This window comes from Penicillium longicatenatum (assembly GCF_028827895.1).
Source record: "Penicillium longicatenatum strain IBT 33135 chromosome Unknown contig_3_segment0_segment0, whole genome shotgun sequence".
NCBI classification, from domain to species: domain Eukaryota; kingdom Fungi; phylum Ascomycota; class Eurotiomycetes; order Eurotiales; family Aspergillaceae; genus Penicillium; species Penicillium longicatenatum.
In genome coordinates, this window is record NW_026643121.1 from 1210304 (window position 1) to 1229877 (window position 19574).

Below are 19574 nucleotides of genomic sequence, written 5' to 3' on the forward strand. Positions count from 1 at the left end.
AAACCGCAGACATCAACCACAGGGGACACCCAAGATCACCGCCGTAGCTATGTCTTGGCGATCTGCCCTGCCACTGGGCGATGTTTGATTTATCCTCGATTTCAGGAACCCTACTTGACGAGCCAGATCACCCGTCCCGGAAAATCAAGGATCCATCTTCGCCCGGCATCTCCATTAAAGGCTCGTTTTCTATTCTTTACACATTTAACACCAATGTTTCGTCTCTCCTGGCTTTCTCTCATATGTTATGAGAGCTATCTCTTGTCAAAAAGACCTCCACACTGGATGGCAATGTTCCTATCCACGCATTTCTTCAAAAAGATTGATGCTGATACTCTTGCGTCTAGCCATCGTTTTTATCCAGCGTACTACATAGGCGTATCAGCAGCACACACGAGATCACTGCCATGTTCAATATTACCCGTAATTTTACAGGGACCCATTCCATGCACTCTTCCGTTCTGGAATGAAGAACAAGTTTCTTCTATTTGATGACTCGTATTACAGAGAGCTTTCTCTTTCTCTTTGTTTCTTTTTCCGTCCTGAAAGCAGACCTACGCTGGTAATAGGATGATGACATGCGAAGATGCTCCATTATCTCTGTTCCGACTTCTCGAAAACCTTCCTTTGGTGGGCTTTTTTCCCAGGAGGAGAATGCGTCGGCCATTTTGTCCAATTAAATTTCGAATTGCATTTCATTCTCTCACGAGGACAGCGTCTTCATGTGCGCCCTCTGGCCAATCGTCTGGCACAACACCCACATGGACTAAAAGATTTTCTGCTTCATCTCGGCCGGACTCTCTGGTATCCCTCTTCGCATGTTCTCCAATATTTCGTTCTTGACCTCGAAATGGGCCTCGAGGTGTCAATGAGAATCACGTGGACAATATTAAGGATGCGCTCCTGGGGCATATTCTGAAACAAGTAACGTCTCAGCGTCCCAATTGAACACACAGGTTAGGCGCTCATCACAGCATGCTAACTCTCTAGATTTTTATATTTGCGCCCCGCACGATGTCAATTTTGGAAGTGTCCATATGCAGTACCTGTACTATGCCTTCTGCATGCTTGCTTTTGCACACATCGCATCACAGCCGCATGGCGCTTTGCATCATACTTCGTTTCGTGCATAATATCGACCAGTCGTACTGGATGAATCGCACTGGCTTCCGCTAGGGGCAGTCTACAGTAGTGCAGCGTGCCTTGGCGGCCTAATTTACCTACCCTTGGTTGTAGTGGAGTTGTGGCGCTGCTTGGTCGCGACGAGTAACTTGGAGTTGAGCACCAACAACAGAGTTACACAGGGATGGACCTCATGCGAACATAAAGTTAACCCCTGGAAAGTCCGGAGCTTTGTCGAATGGAGTACAATATTCGGTGGGATGCCCCCTTTTTATGAGCGATTCCAAGGCAGCAACAATATATCTAGGTGGAATCCAGCCCCCGAATTTGCGTGGAGATCAGCTCGTGGCGGTGCAAATGTAGAGAACACGCACGCCAAGATCCACTAAACCCTACAGCCCCAATTCATCCTTATCGCGCGTCTAGAACTCCTGATCCCTTCTTTTCCCTCTTTTCTTAACATTTTGCTTTCCCTGGCTTTGTTTGACGTTTCTTCTTACCTGGACATCAATCTTCGAGATCGAGTTCGTCGTGATCTCTTGGGACGGTAAATATCCCGGTGATTCCCCTGATTTCAGCGCGCAAGAGCGTCGTGGCATGAGCCCACTAAAGCCCCGCCCAGTCCCTTAAGGGTGCAATTTGGATTTTTTCCTTCGTTCCGGTGCTAAAACGTGCATTTTAGGTCCTCAGGTTCCACCAACTCTTCCACATCTTCCGGACTTCCGAAATCTTCGCGTCGCCTTATACCTCTCATCTTCTCGCCCCGCCCTCTCCTCCGCTGCGGGGTTCACCAGCCCGCTTTTGCTACCTGACCGGGTCCTTACATACTATCAGTCGAGGGTGCCTACAGCCCTATTCCCACATCATGAGTTGTGAGTCAATTCAATAGACAGCGCTTCCTGGATCACATTGTGGCCTGCGCCGTCTCCCCGGTCGCTCTTTCTTAAGCGGGTCGCATTGGACCGCAACTCGCAAGCTATTGGAGCTTGCAACCAATCGATAATGTCTTTTTCAATGCTGTTGTTTTATGCCACATGCTACCTGGCAGATTGTGCTCTGGCCTTGTTTACCCTTTGGTGTAATGGTCTGCTCAATGCATATCCCCTGTTCGAGTCGTTCTGCGGCTGGTTATTTATTGCCGGTTGATCCACGCTGTGGCTTTGGACGAGGAGACAATTTGCTAATATCTGTTTCTTTTAGTCACAAATATGTTCAACAAGCTGTCTGGGCAGCCGGAGAGTTATGAGAAGAAGTACGTGCTCTGCGGAACTATGTTCTGCCGAATTCGCTAACCGCTCTGTTTGTTTTAGGTCTCTGTACAAGTTCGGACGAACCCTTGGTGCTGGCACCTACGGCATTGTTCGTGAGGCTGAGACGCATGACGGGAAGAAAGTCGCAGTCAAGATCATCCTGAAGAAGAATGTTCGGGGAAATGAGGAGATGGTCTACGATGAGCTGAAAATGCTTCAGAAGCTCCAACACCCTCACATTGTCTCATTTGTGGACTGGTTCGAGTCTAAGGTTTGTGATATCTGCCAACATGCATAGAGATTTGCTGTATCTAACCAGAGCCCAGGACAAATTCTATATCGTGACACAATTGGCCACTGGTGGCGAGCTGTTTGATCGGATTTGCGAGTATGGGAAATTCACGGAGAAGGATGCGTCGCAGACCATTCGACAGGTGCTTGATGCGGTTGACTACCTGCACAAGCGCAACATTGTCCACCGTGGTAAGTCCTAGCAAGTTTATTTTTTTCTTTCTTGGATATTGGCGTGAAGTTAACACTCGATAGATTTGAAACCCGAGAACCTTCTCTATCTCACTCGCTCCGCCGACTCTGAGCTAGTCCTAGCCGATTTCGGTATTGCCAAGATGTTGGACAATCCCACGGAAGTTCTCACCAGCATGGCGGGCTCCTTCGGCTATGCCGCACCCGAGGTTATGCTCAAGCAGGGCCACGGAAAGGCCGTTGACATGTGGTCTTTGGGTGTGATCACCTACACCTTGCTGTGCGGGTATTCACCCTTCCGAGCCGAGAACCTTAGCGATCTTATCGAGGAATGTCGCTCAGGCCGAATCATCTTCCACGAACGCTACTGGAAGGATGTATCCCAGGATGCCAAGGACTTCATCATGACCATGCTCCAGACCGACCCCAGCAAGCGAGTGACATCCGAGGATGCTCTCAAGCACGAATGGCTCACCGGAGAATCTGCCAGCGACCGCGATCTGCTGCCCGAGATCCGCGCCTACATCGCGAAGGCCCGTCTCCGCCGTGGTATCGAGATCGTCAAGCTCGCTAACCGTATTGAGGCCCTCAAGATGCACGATGAGGATGAGGAGGAGGGCGATATTCCTAGCCCTATGGCCATGGCTTCTGAGGAAGGCGAGGCTGCTTCAGACTCGAATGGAGATGCATCCCCAGGTCACACTAAGAAGCGGAGTCTTGGTAAGATTGCTCGTGGTGCTATCTTCCGTGAGGTTGTTCTAGCCAAGGTGCGTGAGGTGAGGGACAATGAAGAGCGCGAGAAGGTTGAACGTGAAGCACGTGAAAAAGCGTCACATGCCTAACTTGATGCCTTGATGGTTGGTTGCATTTATTCTTACTGCTCATACCTTTTTTTTTTTTTTTTTTTTTTTCTTTCGATGCGTTTCATGTCTGTAATTTGCCTGGATTTGGATATAGTTATTTGATTCCCCATATTCAATACAGTCTGCACACAATGTGGACCACTAGTGAGATCGCTTGCATGAATTCGACCTTATGTTTCCTCAAGTTACAATTGGTCTCCTTTGGATTCAGAGATTGACTCTGGAGTCATGGATAGACTAGTGCCATTGTCAGTAGTCTCGAAGGGCGTGTCGAAATGAGCGGTCGGTGCGTGACCATTGCACAACTGGTTTGCAAAATCGGCCGATCCCACTATATCGATCCTCTCACCGCCTTCTCTTTCTTTATTTCCACGATCGGGCTTTCACCTCGGCCACGCACCTGGATGATTCGAGATCTTACTCCTGCGTCCCATGCTTTGCGCGTTGAGAAGATGAATGTATTTGTCATGTTCCCAGGGCTTCTCGGTCAGATGTATTGACTGGACATTATTTCGATTTACGAGATCGATTCGAACGGCCATAGAAACATTGCTTGGACACGGGAGGCTTTGAGTCCGACAGAAACAGGCAACAATCTCCACTATCACGTGCGACGATCTTATCTTGCCCCGCGTGCATCGGCCGTTTCGGTTTCGGACCACTTTATCTCCTTTGAAGTACTTCGAGTATCGGCATTTATTTTCTTCTGCATATTGTGGCAGCCCTTTATACTCTGCAGGCTGCCTTGGTATACCGCCAAAGCGACGCGTTATTTCGCGCCCACTCCGGACTGGACCACGTCAATCGTGCCCAGAATTTGTGATCGACACTTCTCTCTCCATAGCTCTAGAAGCTCGAGACCATGTCGCGTTCTTTTGCAAACAAGCGTCTAAGCAAGGTACGCACTTACTGAAGCAAAGGATTCCCATCACTTGCCTTTCTTTCACTTTTAATTCGGAAGTATCCCGACTTACAAGATTTCTAGGAGCTTATCAAGGTACTTTACCCTTCATCGATTGCATGATCGACATCCTTGTCCCACTATATGTTCCACAAGCATTCCGCCCCATCTCACACCAATTATGAACCTTATATACCGGAATATTGTATGGTGTCACTAACGTTTCATTGCTGATAGATCAAAGACCATGTTCCGCCTGGCATTGCGGTTGTGAAATCCGACAGTCTGGAAGAATGGCAGATGGACATCAAAGTTCTCGATGACAACCCTCTTTACAAAGACCAGACATACCGACTCAAGTTCACCTTCTCGGCCAAATACCCCATTGGTAAGGCACCGCCTAACCCGCGCCCTTTTAAGTTCAGAGATCTAATTCTATATGCTTTTCGGTTTCTTGCAGAGCCTCCCGAAGTCCAATTTATTACACTCCCACCATCTTCCGAGACGCCCCGAGCTATCCCTATGCACCCCCACATCTACAGCAACGGCATCATCTGTCTTGATCTACTGGGCCAATCAGGCTGGTCTCCCGTGCAGACTGTGGAGAGCGTCTGCATGAGCCTCCAGAGTATGTTAACCGCCAACACGAAAGACGAGCGGCCACCGGGTGATCATGAGTTCGTAATGCACAACCGTCGACGGATTCGAGATATCAATTTCGTTTATGAGGATGATAATGTGTGATGGAAAGGTTTCTCTTTTTTCATTTTCGTGGGTGATTCAGCGAGGATCATTCTATTCTAGAGGAGTTATTGGTTCTTTGCTTGCAGGCTTCTTTCCTCCTGTGGATAATGGGAATGAGGATACAAATCTGTTGAGTTTTGCAGATATTATTTTCTCTACCTTTCTTCTTTGCCTCTTTCTCTTGCATTTTTGAAGGCGCTTGTCACATGCATGCTAACCTCGATGTCGGTTTAGCCGATTTTGGCGTTCATATATATTTCCTCCAATCATGGTCGGCCTTGGAACCTTATGATTGGCCTGAGTCATGGATTGTTCCAACACTTAATGCTAATTGTACCGGGTGACATATCCAATGGCTGACTTCCCCTTGTAATGTATATGCATGTCATCTCGGCCGCGGCGGCTCTGCGTTTATGGATTTGACCTTTCGGCAAGGAGCTTCTTCCTGACTTAGAAGATCCCACTAGCAACCCCCAAGGACTCGAGAATTCAAAATGGATCTTGAATGTACACTATTGAAACATTGAAAATTTAAAGAGTACAAGCTGCATGATCAGCTCCACAGATCCACCTTTGAAATCCAAGCATCACCAATAAATTGTATCCTCATCTCCAACTCAGGTCCATCTCCACCCAATCACAAACCCCATCTATCCAGGGTTACAGTACCCTCTAGACAAATCCTCAAGGCAGCACCCAATAAACCTCAAGGAGCCCACTGAACGCGTATACAAGTAGCAGCTGAGCTTGGAAGCTAGCGCAGATCCCCAAAACTGAACTCACATCCCCACACAAGCTCCCAGCACAACATAACCGCTAGAGCCGAAAAAGCAACAAAAGTCCCTAGAGAACCAGCCCCTTGAGATCCATATCCAATGATCAGCTGAGCTTCGTCCGAATCCTCTGACCAATTTATCCTGGGACTCGATCCGATTGGCGTCGTCAGCTTGACGTTACTAAATTCCTGATACAAATAGCCTGGAGCTTGGACAGTCCTTGCATATCATAAGACCCCAACTCTCTTAGAGGCATAAGTGTAAAAAGCTCAACTGGCAATTCGTTCTGTTAAATGTTCCCCCCCCTGCCAGCATTCCACAGGGTCGGCGAAAAATTTCAGCCTTAGTTGGTAAGATCGGCGCACGCGAAGCTGTCAGGAATGTCAGACAATTATCCGATAAAAGCTCCGTCATTTTTGGTAGATAAAGTGGAGGGTAGCTCTATGTGTTGGATACAAAGTATAAGATTTATTTTATACATCCAGCTTGATTCGTCAATATGGCCAAGGATGTGGATGGAGGCTTGCGGAGATTGAATCTGGGTATTGCTTTGATGTTGGCTGCTTCTGCTACGTCGGGGTATAATGCTAGTCAGATCAATAGTTTGCTGGTGTTACCCGAGTGTGAGTCCTTGCAATCCAGTGGTGGAAGTAGCTGCTAACTCAACTTTGACAGTTGCCGTTTTCTTGAAGGATCTCAGCGCCAATGCCGAAGGCCTTATCATCGCCGCGGTCTCTTTAGGTTCCTTTTTAACCTTTATTCCTGCTTCATACGTTGCCGACAGGCTAGGCCGTCGGCCTTGCGTTGCTATCGGTGCTACACTCGTTATCCTGGCTTCGATAGTCCAGGTAGCAGTCCAACGACCTTGGATCTTTTTCGGTGCCCGAATCGTCACAGGAGCTGGCGTGGGCTTTTCACAAACAGCTGCACCGCTACTCATTGCTGAAGCGGCACACCCTCGCCAACGAGGAGTCCTCACAAGTCTCTATAATGCGCTTTGGTTTTGTGGCTCGATAACCGCGGCTGGTATCGCGTTTTCTACTCTGGGTATTCAAGACAGCTGGTCATGGCGGGTTCCTTGCATGCTGCAGGTTTTGTTTCCGCTCTTTCAATTGGCAGGACTATTCGTCATCCCGGAGAGTCCTAGATGGCTGGTTTCCAAGGACAGGAAGGGTGAGGCTAGAGCTATGCTGGTGCGGTACCATGGAAATGGAGACCTGAGCAGTGCGCTTGTGCAAGAAGAATACGATCAGATCTGCAGCAGCATCAGTGCCGAAGCAGACATGAAGGCCTGCTCTGGGTGGAGTGCTTTTCTCAGTAGTCGAGGTGATGTGCATCGCTTGTCAATCTGTATCCTCATGGGATTCATGCAGGAGTGGACAGGAAATGGTAAGTTCTGACTTAACTTGGACCTGAATTCACTGCTAATCTAGTTCCAGGCGTTACTTCTTACTACCTTCCTCCCATCTTGGCCTCAGTTGGAATTAAAAATGCCGCCCACCAAGCAGCAGTGAACATTAGCCTCCAGGTCTGGAATCTGATTTTTGCCGTCGGTGGAGCCAGTACCTCAGGCCGATACGGCCGCCGCGTCCTATGGCTTAGCGCAACGACCCTCATGATGATTTTCTTATCCACATCAACAGTCATGACAGCTCTGTTCTCCGAGCTAAACATAATCGAAGCAGGCATTGCCGTGATTCCTATGCTCTTCCTCTTCTGTGCCGCATACGACTTTGCATATATGCCCCTCTTCATCGCATATCCCGCCGAGATTCTCCCATTCCAGCTTCGCGCAAAGGGTCTCGCTATTACCCTGACTACAGACTCACTTGCCTGTTTCTTTAATCAGTACGTCAATCCAGTGGCATTTGCGGCACTACGCTGGAGATATTTCCTCCTCTATGTTGGGTGTCTGGTTGTCTTCCTTGGCGTGGTATACTTCCTCTTCCCAGAAACGCAGGGACGGTCTCTGGAGGATGTTGCACGCATATTCGAAGACGGCAAGATTCTTCAAGTCATGTCACCTGTCGATTCGGAGGGGGAGGGTGAGTCCGAGCGGTCTTTTGAGAAGACCTCTTTTGCTGTTAAGTCTGATCTGTGAGCTACAGTGTTACTATATTGGTTGAGACGTCTTGTACACGACTAGTCAACGTTCCTGTCCCTTTTGTTTATTCCGTTTTGCATTTGATCTGTCCTTCACTATTAGCATCTATGTACCACATTTATTGTACTGATGGTTTCGCACTGTACTTGGTAGCATTAGAGTGAGATCCGCATTGCATAATTAGGGCTAGCACGCCCGCCTTGAACCGCCCTTGCAAATCCTAAATCCTGGCTTGTGTAGGTCTAACGTTCAACAGCTTTGTGGATCATGAAGTCTATTTTATTTATTTTAACGCGATTGACGTCAGATAGTCAGCTTGGGGGAGTCTAACCGCGTCGAAAACAAGGCATTAGTGGCGCAAAGCCTAGGAATGTTAGGAAAACTTGGTACCGGAAGTGAATTTGATCCCACGGCTCATGACAACACGGTAAACCTTAAACGCGCGCGAAACAAGTCCCATTATTACCGAAATATGTGAGTGGTTCGCGATCTACGCTGTAGATCTCGATGTCACCACATGGTGCCCAGGTCGTAAATGTTTCATCGAGGGATGCTGCTCCGTTCCTATGACATGATTATGGTGTAATACCGTTATATTAAGGGATAAATATTATCTCATATCGCGTGTCATCAATCTCATTATGTCAACAAGACTTCGCGTGCAACTCTATGCATTACAATGGATTACAAGGTTATTCGGCTATCTGACTAACGAAGAATGAAGGCCAAGGTTATGGTTATGGTAAGCGTACTCGGACTCGGAGATATTGTATCATTCACATTCCTCCTTTCGCCCATGATCCTTGTCTAGTAATTCGCCAAAATGAACATCATCTACGCTGATGCCGGAATAAGGCTTCCAGGGCCATTCATAGAGCCCTCCACACAACCGCCACCATAAAACATAGCATCAGCAGCAGATGCCCAGGTAGTTTCCTGATCCACAATATTTTCAAATGTGAAAAAGCGACGACACTCAGCTGCTTCATAAATAAATTGCCTGGGCACGATGTCGTTTGTAGGACCGAACGCGTTCAGAAGATTCACGGTAGCATTGCTCGTCTGGTAAGGGAACTCACTGAGAGGACTGGGGACATATTTGTCCCAATTTTCCAAGTCCTCATCAGAAAGAAGTGACGAAGATTTGGCTAATTCTTTCGCAACCGCCAGGAGGTTCGCCATATCGGCGAGATTTTCTACCTGTGCACCCTTGATACCACCCATAGCCTGCATAGGAGCAGCCAGTGGTCGTCCACCGAAGGCGATACTGCGGACGCCTTGAGCTTTCATCAGCTCGGTGAATAGGGTGCAAGTGGACGCACAGTAGCCGTCAGTAATCAGAATGATATCCTCGGCCGCGAAAGTCTGGGTCTTCGGATCGAGAGGTATTGCGCCGTATCCACTCACGGGTTCCGCACCGGGATAGGAAATTGCTGTTAGGTTGTTTGCGAAGAGACTGGAGGAATTCACTCCTAACAGTTCGTAGGGTCCGTAAAGGTCTGCCCAGGAGGAGAAAGCAGCCTCTTGATCAGGTGTGACATTCTCCTTCCAGTCTAGCATATTACCGTAAGTGTCGGGATTGTTGAGGGGTAGACGTGCGAATGCTTCTCCGATGAAATTGATGCCTTCGTGGGCACGGAAACGGGTCGCGGAGTAGACCTCTTGATCCGGGAAGAAGAGTCGAAACAAGTTCCAGCCTGCAGAAATAGTACCACCTCCATTGCCCTGGAGATCGATGATCATCTTCTTTTTCCCCTCTTTAGCAGCTTTCTTGATGAAATTCCGGGCGAGATTGTTAAACTGCGCAAGATCCTCCGGTTTGAACGAAGGAAGGGCAAGAACTGCTGTTTCATTTAGGTTGCTGCTCTTTGGAAAGAAACTGAGCAGAGAGTACTCGGTAGTGTTGGAGTACGGAATCAGGTAACCTGAAGGGCTTTTGGATCGTGATGAGCGTTTTGAGACTTGAGAGGATGGTGACAAGGAGCGCTTCGAAGAGGTCGAAGAGGTCGAAGATGGAAGACACAAAGCATTGTATCGTGCCTTACCGGACTTCCAGTTCCATGATTCAAGTTCGACAACCGTTTTGACCACTTGAGAAGTGCCATTTGCGTAGCGAAGCGTATGATTTGCGCCAGGCCAGACTGTAGTTTGACTGAATAAACCGTTGAGTGCCCAGGACTCCCCTTTGGCCGCGATTGGATTTGAGAGAAAAACTTCATTGTACCTAGAAAATCGAGCTGTTAGATACTAGAGATAAGTACGCGATATATTGGCGCTTACAATGCATCACGATCCTGAGACTTTGATGTCAATGATATTTCTTCCAGATACGATGCAGCATCGACCCCATTAATTGAGACGATTGGTGACACCCTGGCCTGGTGAGACTTCAATAGTCTAGCGTCGGCTGGTTTTGAAGTTAGCATTTATTCAAAGGACAAAGAGGCAGTGAATCTTACCGAATGTGTACACCTTCGGAATAGCCATCCCATTCGACGAAACAGATACAAGCGGTACATCGTTTGTGTAAGTCATGAGCGAAGACGGACACGTCGAAACATCCAAGTGCCCATCATAAGCAGAGCCGATCATATTTTTCACATCAGTGTCAAACTCCCAATGGTTTTTGTAGGATTCACCAGCAGCTCTTTTCTCAATCTGATCGAGGGTTCCAATGAGATCCGTAGCGGGCATTTGGTAGCCCGGCGGAGGATCCTTTAAGATCTCAAGATCGGACTGGAAGAGGAGCCATTTGCGAAATTCTTTCACCCATAAGACAGCGCGACTTGATTCAAAGGGCATGGCCTGAAGACACTGAAGCCCCAGCTCCCCTGGTATGATTACAGTGCTGTCTATTTAATCGTTAGTATTGTTTCACTGGTGTTCAGAGGTCTAGACGGGGCCTTACTGCCATTCCTAGCGTTATGAACACGCTGGTATATTTGGCCACAGGCATCTGTGCTCTTGCTTCGAGAAATGACGCTAGCGGTGGTTTGTACCGCTGCTAGCAACGTAGCTGTAACTATGGCGTTCGTTCCGAACCGCATATTTGCTCTAGAAATTATATTGAATTTGATCTGGGTTTAAAAAATACACTAGACTGGAGGTGGCTAGGTGATATTTATGCATAATGCACCCCGAGATTTCCAATCTATTTTGGACTTTCACGGCTGTTGCACGGTTTCATAACCTCGCAGTAAATGGGCGCAGGCCATATCCCGCCTGGTGCCATTGCTCAAGGATCCCATCAATGCTTATTACAACCATTGCACCGTCATCCCGCACACCTGATTAAGGGACCATCTGGGCGGAAGCTGCGAAGACCATTATTGGATGCATTCAGCCTTGGCTCTGGGGTCTTGAGTAGGTGGGGCCTCTAGTACGTGGCAATGCGGTTCTACCGGGCCTTGATTACTGGGGGCGGGATATCAGGCTTCCAGCTTCGTGGCTGTGAGTACGTACGAACAAATAGAGTGATATTCTCTGTACGAGGTCAGCTCTAAGATAGACTTGAGAACATTGCTTCCGCCAGCGCAGCGGGTTGCCTAACTACCCTTGTTGATTTGCCAACTCCGGGTATTCGTCCCTGGCTCGCAATCGCAATCCGGAATGACATAAAGTACCTTAAATGTATCTTAAAGTTAATCTAGTATCTCAACTCATCATATCTATGGGTTATATATGACTATTCATACAGAGTCTACCTTAATCAATTGCGACTTCCCAGGTTAACGGACGGCTGTGGTAACTAACCAGATGCGTTGACTTCTATATGACTTCCAACGTCTCTCACGTCACATGAAGGGTTCTGTTCAGTTAGCAGTAGCTGTGCCCATGTTTGACGAACCCTCGACTCATACAATTTCAATTAGATCAGGATTACTTTCTTGTATAGTCCTCACATTGCCATTAGATGTAAGTGATTGTTCTCCAATTCCTCTCTTACTACTAACTGATACTCCTTCCCTACTTCTCCTTCCGTATCGTTCTTCTTCTTCTTCTTCTTCTTCTTCTTCTTCTTCTTCTTCTTCTTCTTCATTTTCTGTTTCTGTTTCTTTTTTTTCTTTTCTTCTTTTTCTTCTTCCTCTACCTAGCTTCATCTATACGTCAACGGGGACCGATATAACCTATAGGACCAAGTCTTGGCAACCATTTCGGCATGAGTTTTGATATCTCGGCAGGGCCTTAAATGAGGCACAATCCAAGCCAGACCTCGCCTATTAGTGCTAAAGCAAGGTGAGGTTGACTTGACACAATAAGAGAAGAGAAACTAAAAATAGGAAGTCAGCCCCCCCAAAAAAAAAAAGAAAACGCCCCAGATTCAATTCAAACCCTATCTTGTACGTGTGTCGGCATGGCTGACAAACCGAGAATCTTATCAAGACTCGCGATAACTATAGGAATTCGATGACTTCCACGACCTTGAGGATTTGCCGAGCAGGTTTTCCGAACTTGATACTGAACATCGGCTTACTGAGAAGCTAAGTGATCCTGACATTATGGGGCTGATGTGGTTTCGACCGGTTTTACGCAAGCAAACCCAGGTCGCGTTCGACTCTACTGGATAACTGCGCTGAAGGTATTGGTCTTTATTGGACGCGAAGACCAAGAGAGGAGATGATGTCTTTCCACCCGGTCTTCGGAAATTGAACCGCCGGGTGATACGATTCGGGATACCACTACCCGCGATTTAATATTATTAACTGCTAGGAGATAGCTCAGGATCAAGAAGGCCGCTTCTACTAGGATCACTCGAGATACCAGAGGGAAATATGTCAATGTGGACCGTGCACAGGAGGAAGGGTTCGAAACACAAGAAGACGCAATGCTGAAGCCTAACGTGGTCGAGGACTCCGATGCATTTATGGCGAGGGCACGGAAAGGTCGGGGATGAAAGGAGAAGTTGGCCAAAGAGGTCCAGGATGCACAGCAAGGACATCTCAAGGCAACCAAAGCTATGCAAATCCAACGTGCCCAATATGACCGCCAGATCACGGCTCGGATTCGTACGAACAAGAGACTCCGACAGCGATGCAAGAAAACCCGCGATCACTACTTTGCTGCACAGGTTGAGCTGAACCAATACCGGGAAAGAGATGGCTTGAAGGACATTGAAGGGACTTCTTCTCCGATGACACCGAAGAGGAGCGTGAACAAATAAAGAAGCTGAAAGTGGATCATATCTTGTCAATGTCAATCACTTTAGCACCGCCAGACGCTGAGTCAGTGGAGATGACGGAGACCTCACATCGAGGACAGACACTGGTTCAATCCTTTAATACCGCCGCCCAGTTTAACGATGACTTGAAGACCTCCGACCCAAGACCTACCTCAGATTGACACAAAGGCGCATTGAGTTTGCAGTTATGGGGTTTACAGATGATTTTTTTTTTTTTTTTTTTTTTTTTTTTGATTCTTTTCTGATTCAGCATGGTCCATATTCATCAATTGATATGAGAGAAAGGGGACTCAGCATTCCGGATTGAATTTCCGGTGCATGGAAATTTCCACGACTCGGGCCCCAATATAACGGTGGTTACAATGGACTATTTTGAAAGCTTTTTGATAAACGTAGGTCTCTAGACAAAGAAAGACCTCAAGGTCTTTCCGCCATATTTTTAATGTTATCGGACCACCTATACCTGATACCCTGGCTGCATCTAGACTATGTCCACCTACTATGCGAGGCCCACAGCTTCAGGGTGACTAGGATGCCAGACTTTATGAGTGCGTCCATGCAGTAGAAGACATTGATTCAGGATGTGATTCCATTATCTTGATCAATTAAATCAAAAGACAAAAGACAATAAAGGCGAATTTTCAAATTGATCCACCCACAAGCTTATTATTACCTTCCCGCAAATTGAGCAAGGGGGAACAAAGAATAAGAATCGCGAAAAAAGGGAGTATTGCAGCATTTCAGCATGGGGTATTTAAAAGATAAGTCGAACAAAACAAAAAGACGTATTTGTAAATTAATCGAAACGACCGACGAGGACCAGTCTCCGTGATGACCCAGAGAAACCCGGGAAACCCCAGGATGAAGGGATAACATAATTAGAAGGCGACACCAATAGTGGCTTCCTGGAATACAATCGGCTCACCATGGCGAGAGGTAGCGAAGCCAGGATGTTGCGGCCGGCCTTCATAGATTGTTGGACGGTAAATACCCGACTCGATCTCCTTGTCTCTGCTTATAGACGGTTGATGCAGCGATGCTCGCGGAGTAGAGCTACCCGTGAATGAGCTGGAGATAGAAAAGTTGGGTGGACGAGACTTCGCTCCGCCAGTAATGGTGGTAATGGTTGAGGCAACGGTAGTACCACTCAGCGTACGAGTTCGTTCCCACTCGAATTTATTCTCACCATCGAGGGAGATTGGATTGGGCGGGACGTCTTTCTCCCGGGAGAACCATTGGGAAACACGGTCTGGAAGGGGCACGGATGCGACAGTCTTGCGGTAGTCGCTTGGTGTGAAGGAGGGGCGGCGCAATGATGACAGCCGGGATGGGAATGTGCTTGAACTAGATGTCGAGGGAGAGTCTCGAAGGAAAGAGAATGAGGATTCGTTCGGTGAGTGCTGGCTTGATGTGTTCTCTGTATCTCTCCATCTCACTGGGGTCTGGGGAAGGTCTTGCACTGCTCGTGGTGTCTGGGCACCACTGGAGCTGTCGGATAAGATATCAGTATCCAGTGTGAGTTTGCTTTCTCCCGAGTCGGGCCTGTTGTGTCGTAGGGCAGATGCTGGCAAAGGTCCCTTTGGAAGAAGAATATCATTTGCCTTTACTTTGACAGGGGTGACGATAGAGAAATGGGGCACCAGAGGGCTCGCAATGTGAACCGGCTTCTGGGCTTCGGATTCGATCGTGAGATGCATGCTTCCGAGAGAACGACGATCCCCTGAGCCAACGGGCTTTCGGGATACAGTGAAACCGGAAGCGGTTGACACGCATCGTCGATGACGAATACTTTGATGCGAGAGAGCCCGGGGTGGCACTGTCAGAATCGGGGAATGAGAGTCTTCGTCTATCTGGAAAGACTCAAAGGAGGGTAGGTCTGACAATCGGTTACCCGACCGATGGATGCTGAGATCAAGAGGTTTGTATCTGCTATCGACTGCAACAGAGTCATGGAAAGACTCTACTCTGCGAAAGTCTGAAGGGCCACTGATTTTCAACGATGTAGTGGGCTGTCTCCTTCGAGACGTAGTGAGACTTGCCCGGTAAGATGCCCTCGAAGCCAGGTTCCGGCCTTCCTCTAGCCACGAAGACAAGGAATGCGAGTTCCGGGTGTGATTCATCCTCGGATTGGGGAGATCATCGTACACCTTCAGCTTCATAGGAGGGACAAGATGCGGTTGAGTATGGCATACTTCCATCTCCCGCTTGATACCTGTAGATCCAAGGCATAAAAGTTAATTCAAGGTCCATAGATAGTCACAAGATTTCACGAATGCTTACCATGGTCCTCACTTCGCAAGGCATCCTGACCCTTCTCTCCTGGTAGCAAACATGACCAGCAAGACCGTATCCAACCGGTGAATAGCGACCCCGCTTGCTCAAAAGCTGTCATGGCGACCAGCGCTTCGACGAAGTTAATCCATCACCTTTCCTGAAGGTGGGAGTAAAGAGTGGATAGGGGTGCAAAGGACTCGCAACTCGAGAGGAAGAGAAGAAACCTCTCGACTGAAAAACAAAGGCCCGTACAACCAGGATATTCTCCAGCGCCCGTGCGCTCGCCAGCTTTGACTCGTCAGGGACGGGTGAGACGGTGTGCCGCTAAGATCCGGAACTATACCGGACAGAGCAAGTCATCCTGGTGACTTACTCTCAGCAGACGGGTTGGGTGATGGGGATCGTCTTTGCGGAGTCAATTATAGAGTCTCATTGGCCCGTTCGAGTGGAGCTGTCACAAACTTTGTGCTTATCAGGAGCTTTGTCCATGTAGAAGAGTGGGGTGTCACACCTTGGGCGCGTATGAGCACCAGGCTGCGTTGGCTTTCGTATCTCAAATTTGTCGTTTTATTCTTCGTTTCCGTTTCAACGGGGAGTTCGCATCATTGGTTGGTTTCAGGGTGTTTATACCCAACTTGCCCCAATACACCCAAGTGCGGGACAGATACTCCACATTTCAAAGTTATAGTTCGTTCACATGTTTGCTTCAAAATCTACGTTGCACAATGATCCACATGGTTTGATTTGCATGGGGCTTTCGCGCATTATTTGGATCAGCAATGCCCATATACCCTTGTTGAAAAGAAGTTTAGCTTACGCGGTATGCATTACCCTACCAAGAACATAAACACTATAGGCAACGTCAAGGTATAGCCGACAGCTGCCGTGGCAGTCAAATCGTTGTAGCGGTCAAGGACAATTCCTCGTGACTCGTTCTTTGTTTGGTGATTGGTGGCTGGCAAGCAAGTCTGTACCTACAGTACATGTACATAGCATATCAGGAGTGGAGGTTTTCGACGACTGCGATTGGTCTCAAGAAACCGGTTATTACTATCGCTTCGGGAGCTCACTGTCAGGTACGGCATCTTAGCCCGATGCGGCTCCTGGTAGTATGCTGCTGTTCAGGGCGACCTACGTGGACAGTTCCTGAAGGCTCTATACTTATTCCATTTTCACGGTATGATGCCTTATTCGCCGATTTGGAAGGGAATTGTCACATCCTTGCCTTGGTACCCGGAGATTTGTGGCTCATGTATAGAAGTGGGGCTATCACATCCTCGGGCGCCTAAGAAAGAGCAACGGGCAGATTGGGCGTAATATTGTGGTCTTCATTTCAGGGACATGTTCAACATGGACTGTCTACTGGTCTGTTTCAAGATAGTCAGCCTTGGAAGGTTTCCAAGCTCCATTTTACACATTTTCCAGAAATAGAGTGCGGGACAAACTACGACACCGTGCGCAGGGGATCAGAGATTTGAGACCAATCAACGCGATAGGCCATGTGTGTTCCGAATCATATAGAAGTCCGAAAGAAGTACATTATTTCCACACTTCATTGTCATCCCCTAGGGCACTGTACGCCCATCGCGTGGCAGCTTGGTTGTGGGCCGGCTCGGTTGGGGATTCCTGGGCCGGGGCTTCGGGGTCATCCTCTTCTTCAATTGGCTGCCCAGAAGGTCTCCTAGAAGCAGGGTCAACAGGGGCAACCCAATAAAAGGTGTAGTCCAATCAATCAGTAAACTTACTCGTAGTGACGAATTTCAGCTCCCCAGGCAGAGCCGGTTTCCCGTTGTGCCTGGGCTCGGTCTTCCTCCTCAGCTTCCTGGTTCTCCACTACGAGGTCGACCAGCTGGCTGCGGTGCGACTGATGGCTGCGATGCGATTGATGGGAGCTTGTGGAGCTGTCGTTGCGCTGCAAAGAACCTGGTCCACGGGAGCTCTTGGACTTGCGCGAGGAATTGGGATCCTGCTTGCTGTCGCTGCCCGACGCTCGGCCTTTCCGGTGCGTGCGGGACTTTTTCACATGGCCCTCATCGGATTGTTTGGACTGTTGGTAACTTCTGGTTCTTGGCAGCCGTTGATCTCTGGGGACTTCGTTGGCGGTGATGACAGGGTACTAGTAGCAGTTCAAGTTAGTCTTCCATGCAACGTCATTCACTCGTCAGTGACTTACGTTCCAATCTCCAAATTCCAGTGCCCGCGCATTGGTGAATAAATGTTCATCCTCATCGTCAAGCGTGACCTCAATCTCGCTATAGGACCGGAATCGGTCGGCAGAACTGCCGCCGCCTCTCTCATGGCGACCATGAGCACTAGAGCTACTGCCAGCAAGAAGTGGGGTGCGACTATCAGCCTCTCCGGTCTTGCTAGCCTCGCCTGGCTTGGGAATCCAGTATTTTGCCTTTCCTCCTCGTTCATACCGCATTCCCTCCATTACTCGCTTGACTCGTGAACCCGATTCCTCATGCGCGATAATGTTGTCGCCCGAGTCGAAAATTCGATAGTCATAATTGTCACCCCGCAGTGTCATCTTTGTGTCCTCGATCAGATCGAGAGGGCCAAATGCATCTCGGAGTGCGTATTTCACTGGCATTCGGGCAGCAGAGATGGTGGGGTCCGCATAATCATGCCATGAGAAGGCGTACCAGTGCGCGATGGCAAAGAAAGGCATCTCAAAGCAAAGCAGACTATCCTGGATAGCGGCAGCAAGATTGTCCGGGGTGTACCCAGCAACACCGTTCCCAAGAGCCCCCAGGAATTGCAAGATGGACAGGAAGAATCCTTGCCAGTATGAGGCAAAGATGATGAGCTTGACACAGAGGAATTTGGGAATAGGGCGGAATGGCAAAAGATCATCGTGAAGGCACACCCAGAACATCGCAAGAGAATACAAACTGAGGGTCACACTGGCGTTGTATACGATGCCGGTCCACAGATAGCCTGACCCGAGATCCAAATATCCCTCGTGGTATGTATCCGTTGCTTTCATCACAATTGATGCAATAGCCAAAATGGGCTTCAGCCAGGCATATTGCAGGATGCCACGCTTGACAGCCAGGAAGGTATGCGGGTCAGAGATATCGACCTTTGGCAGCATGTGGTTCAGCGGCCAGGCATGCGAGACTGGTGGACGGCCATGAGCCATAATGATTACTGCTCGCTCACCCCCCAAAAAGTTAATAAGCAGCTGGAAGAATGTGTAGATGGTGAAAGCCTATCAAAGTCACCCGTCAGCATAACTCCACCACACGCCAGAATGGGCGAAATACCTCATATATATCACGAATGGGATCAAGAAACTGAGCTGCCGTCAAGGATACGATGCTCGTCCATGATGATGCGGCGAAAATCGGTACCCTGTTCTTGATCAGCATCAATCCTGAGCACTCCTGGGCCTCCTGAGATGGTTGGCAGTGAGAACCAGTACTCACATCAACAGAATGCGCACAACATATCTCTGGAGTAAGGGCTTTCGATAATTTTTGCTACATAATATCCAAATTAGCAACTATCGGAGGAAGTCTAGTCGCGAACGGAGCTTGTACGTTTGGAACCATATGGACCTGCACACAGCACGGAGACGTTAGCTTCGTAGTCACCAGTAAAATGGGAAATATAGTCTCATAGGTATATCCACTAACACAATAGAAAGTAGCGATGCTACTAGAGCTGAGACACCGGTGACAATAATGATCGCACGAGCTAGGCTGGAGCCTGTTCCTCCACCGGCGGCGGCGACGTGCATGTTTACGGACGAGTATGACAAATGCGGATAGAGTTAACCGCGACTCTAGATACGATAAGTCATTTCGTAAACTCGTAAGAGGCGTAAGACATGGTGACTCGGCGCGCTGAGAGGGCGGGAGAGCTCGAGAAAT

At 48.5% G+C, this 19574-nt stretch overlaps 7 protein-coding genes across 7 annotated transcripts; 4 read left to right on the forward strand and 3 right to left on the reverse strand.

Moving 5' to 3' along the window:
• Positions 1-2330: 2330 nt before the first annotated feature.
• N7484_005806 (serine/threonine-protein kinase) lies at positions 2331-3697 on the forward strand (the record flags this gene model as incomplete). The annotated part of the gene is made up of 4 exons (XM_057116225.1): positions 2331-2374; positions 2433-2643; positions 2699-2855; positions 2919-3697. 4 exons carry the CDS (start codon positions 2331-2333, stop codon positions 3695-3697), a joined length of 1191 nt encoding a protein of 396 aa, XP_056972108.1.
• Positions 3698-4580: 883 nt separating this feature from the next.
• Positions 4581-5363, forward strand: N7484_005807 (ubiquitin-conjugating enzyme E2; the record flags this gene model as incomplete). The annotated part of the gene is made up of 3 exons (XM_057116226.1): positions 4581-4616; positions 4857-5007; positions 5080-5363. The coding sequence occupies 3 exons, from the start codon at positions 4581-4583 to the stop codon at positions 5361-5363; spliced, it is 471 nt and encodes a 156-aa protein (XP_056972109.1).
• A 1275-nt stretch (positions 5364-6638) lies between these two features.
• Positions 6639-8240, forward strand: N7484_005808 (uncharacterized protein; the record flags this gene model as incomplete). The annotated part of the gene is made up of 3 exons (XM_057116227.1): positions 6639-6762; positions 6815-7528; positions 7579-8240. 3 exons carry the CDS (start codon positions 6639-6641, stop codon positions 8238-8240), a joined length of 1500 nt encoding a protein of 499 aa, XP_056972110.1.
• An 837-nt stretch (positions 8241-9077) lies between these two features.
• On the reverse strand, positions 9078-11290 carry N7484_005809 (uncharacterized protein; the record flags this gene model as incomplete). Its single annotated transcript, XM_057116228.1, has 4 exons — positions 9078-10467; positions 10524-10650; positions 10703-11095; positions 11152-11290. The coding sequence occupies 4 exons, from the start codon at positions 11288-11290 to the stop codon at positions 9078-9080; spliced, it is 2049 nt and encodes a 682-aa protein (XP_056972111.1).
• A 1910-nt stretch (positions 11291-13200) lies between these two features.
• Positions 13201-13404, forward strand: N7484_005810 (uncharacterized protein; the record flags this gene model as incomplete). Its single annotated transcript, XM_057116229.1, has 1 exon — positions 13201-13404. The coding sequence occupies one exon, from the start codon at positions 13201-13203 to the stop codon at positions 13402-13404; it is 204 nt and encodes a 67-aa protein (XP_056972112.1).
• An 896-nt stretch (positions 13405-14300) lies between these two features.
• Positions 14301-15814, reverse strand: N7484_005811 (uncharacterized protein; the record flags this gene model as incomplete). The annotated part of the gene is made up of 2 exons (XM_057116230.1): positions 14301-15634; positions 15703-15814. 2 exons carry the CDS (start codon positions 15812-15814, stop codon positions 14301-14303), a joined length of 1446 nt encoding a protein of 481 aa, XP_056972113.1.
• A 1421-nt stretch (positions 15815-17235) lies between these two features.
• N7484_005812 (OSTA/TMEM184 family protein) lies at positions 17236-19441 on the reverse strand (the record flags this gene model as incomplete). Its single annotated transcript, XM_057116231.1, has 6 exons — positions 17236-17377; positions 17442-17812; positions 17870-18910; positions 18966-19053; positions 19128-19181; positions 19338-19441. 6 exons carry the CDS (start codon positions 19439-19441, stop codon positions 17236-17238), a joined length of 1800 nt encoding a protein of 599 aa, XP_056972114.1.
• Between the last annotated feature and the right edge of the window lie 133 nt (positions 19442-19574).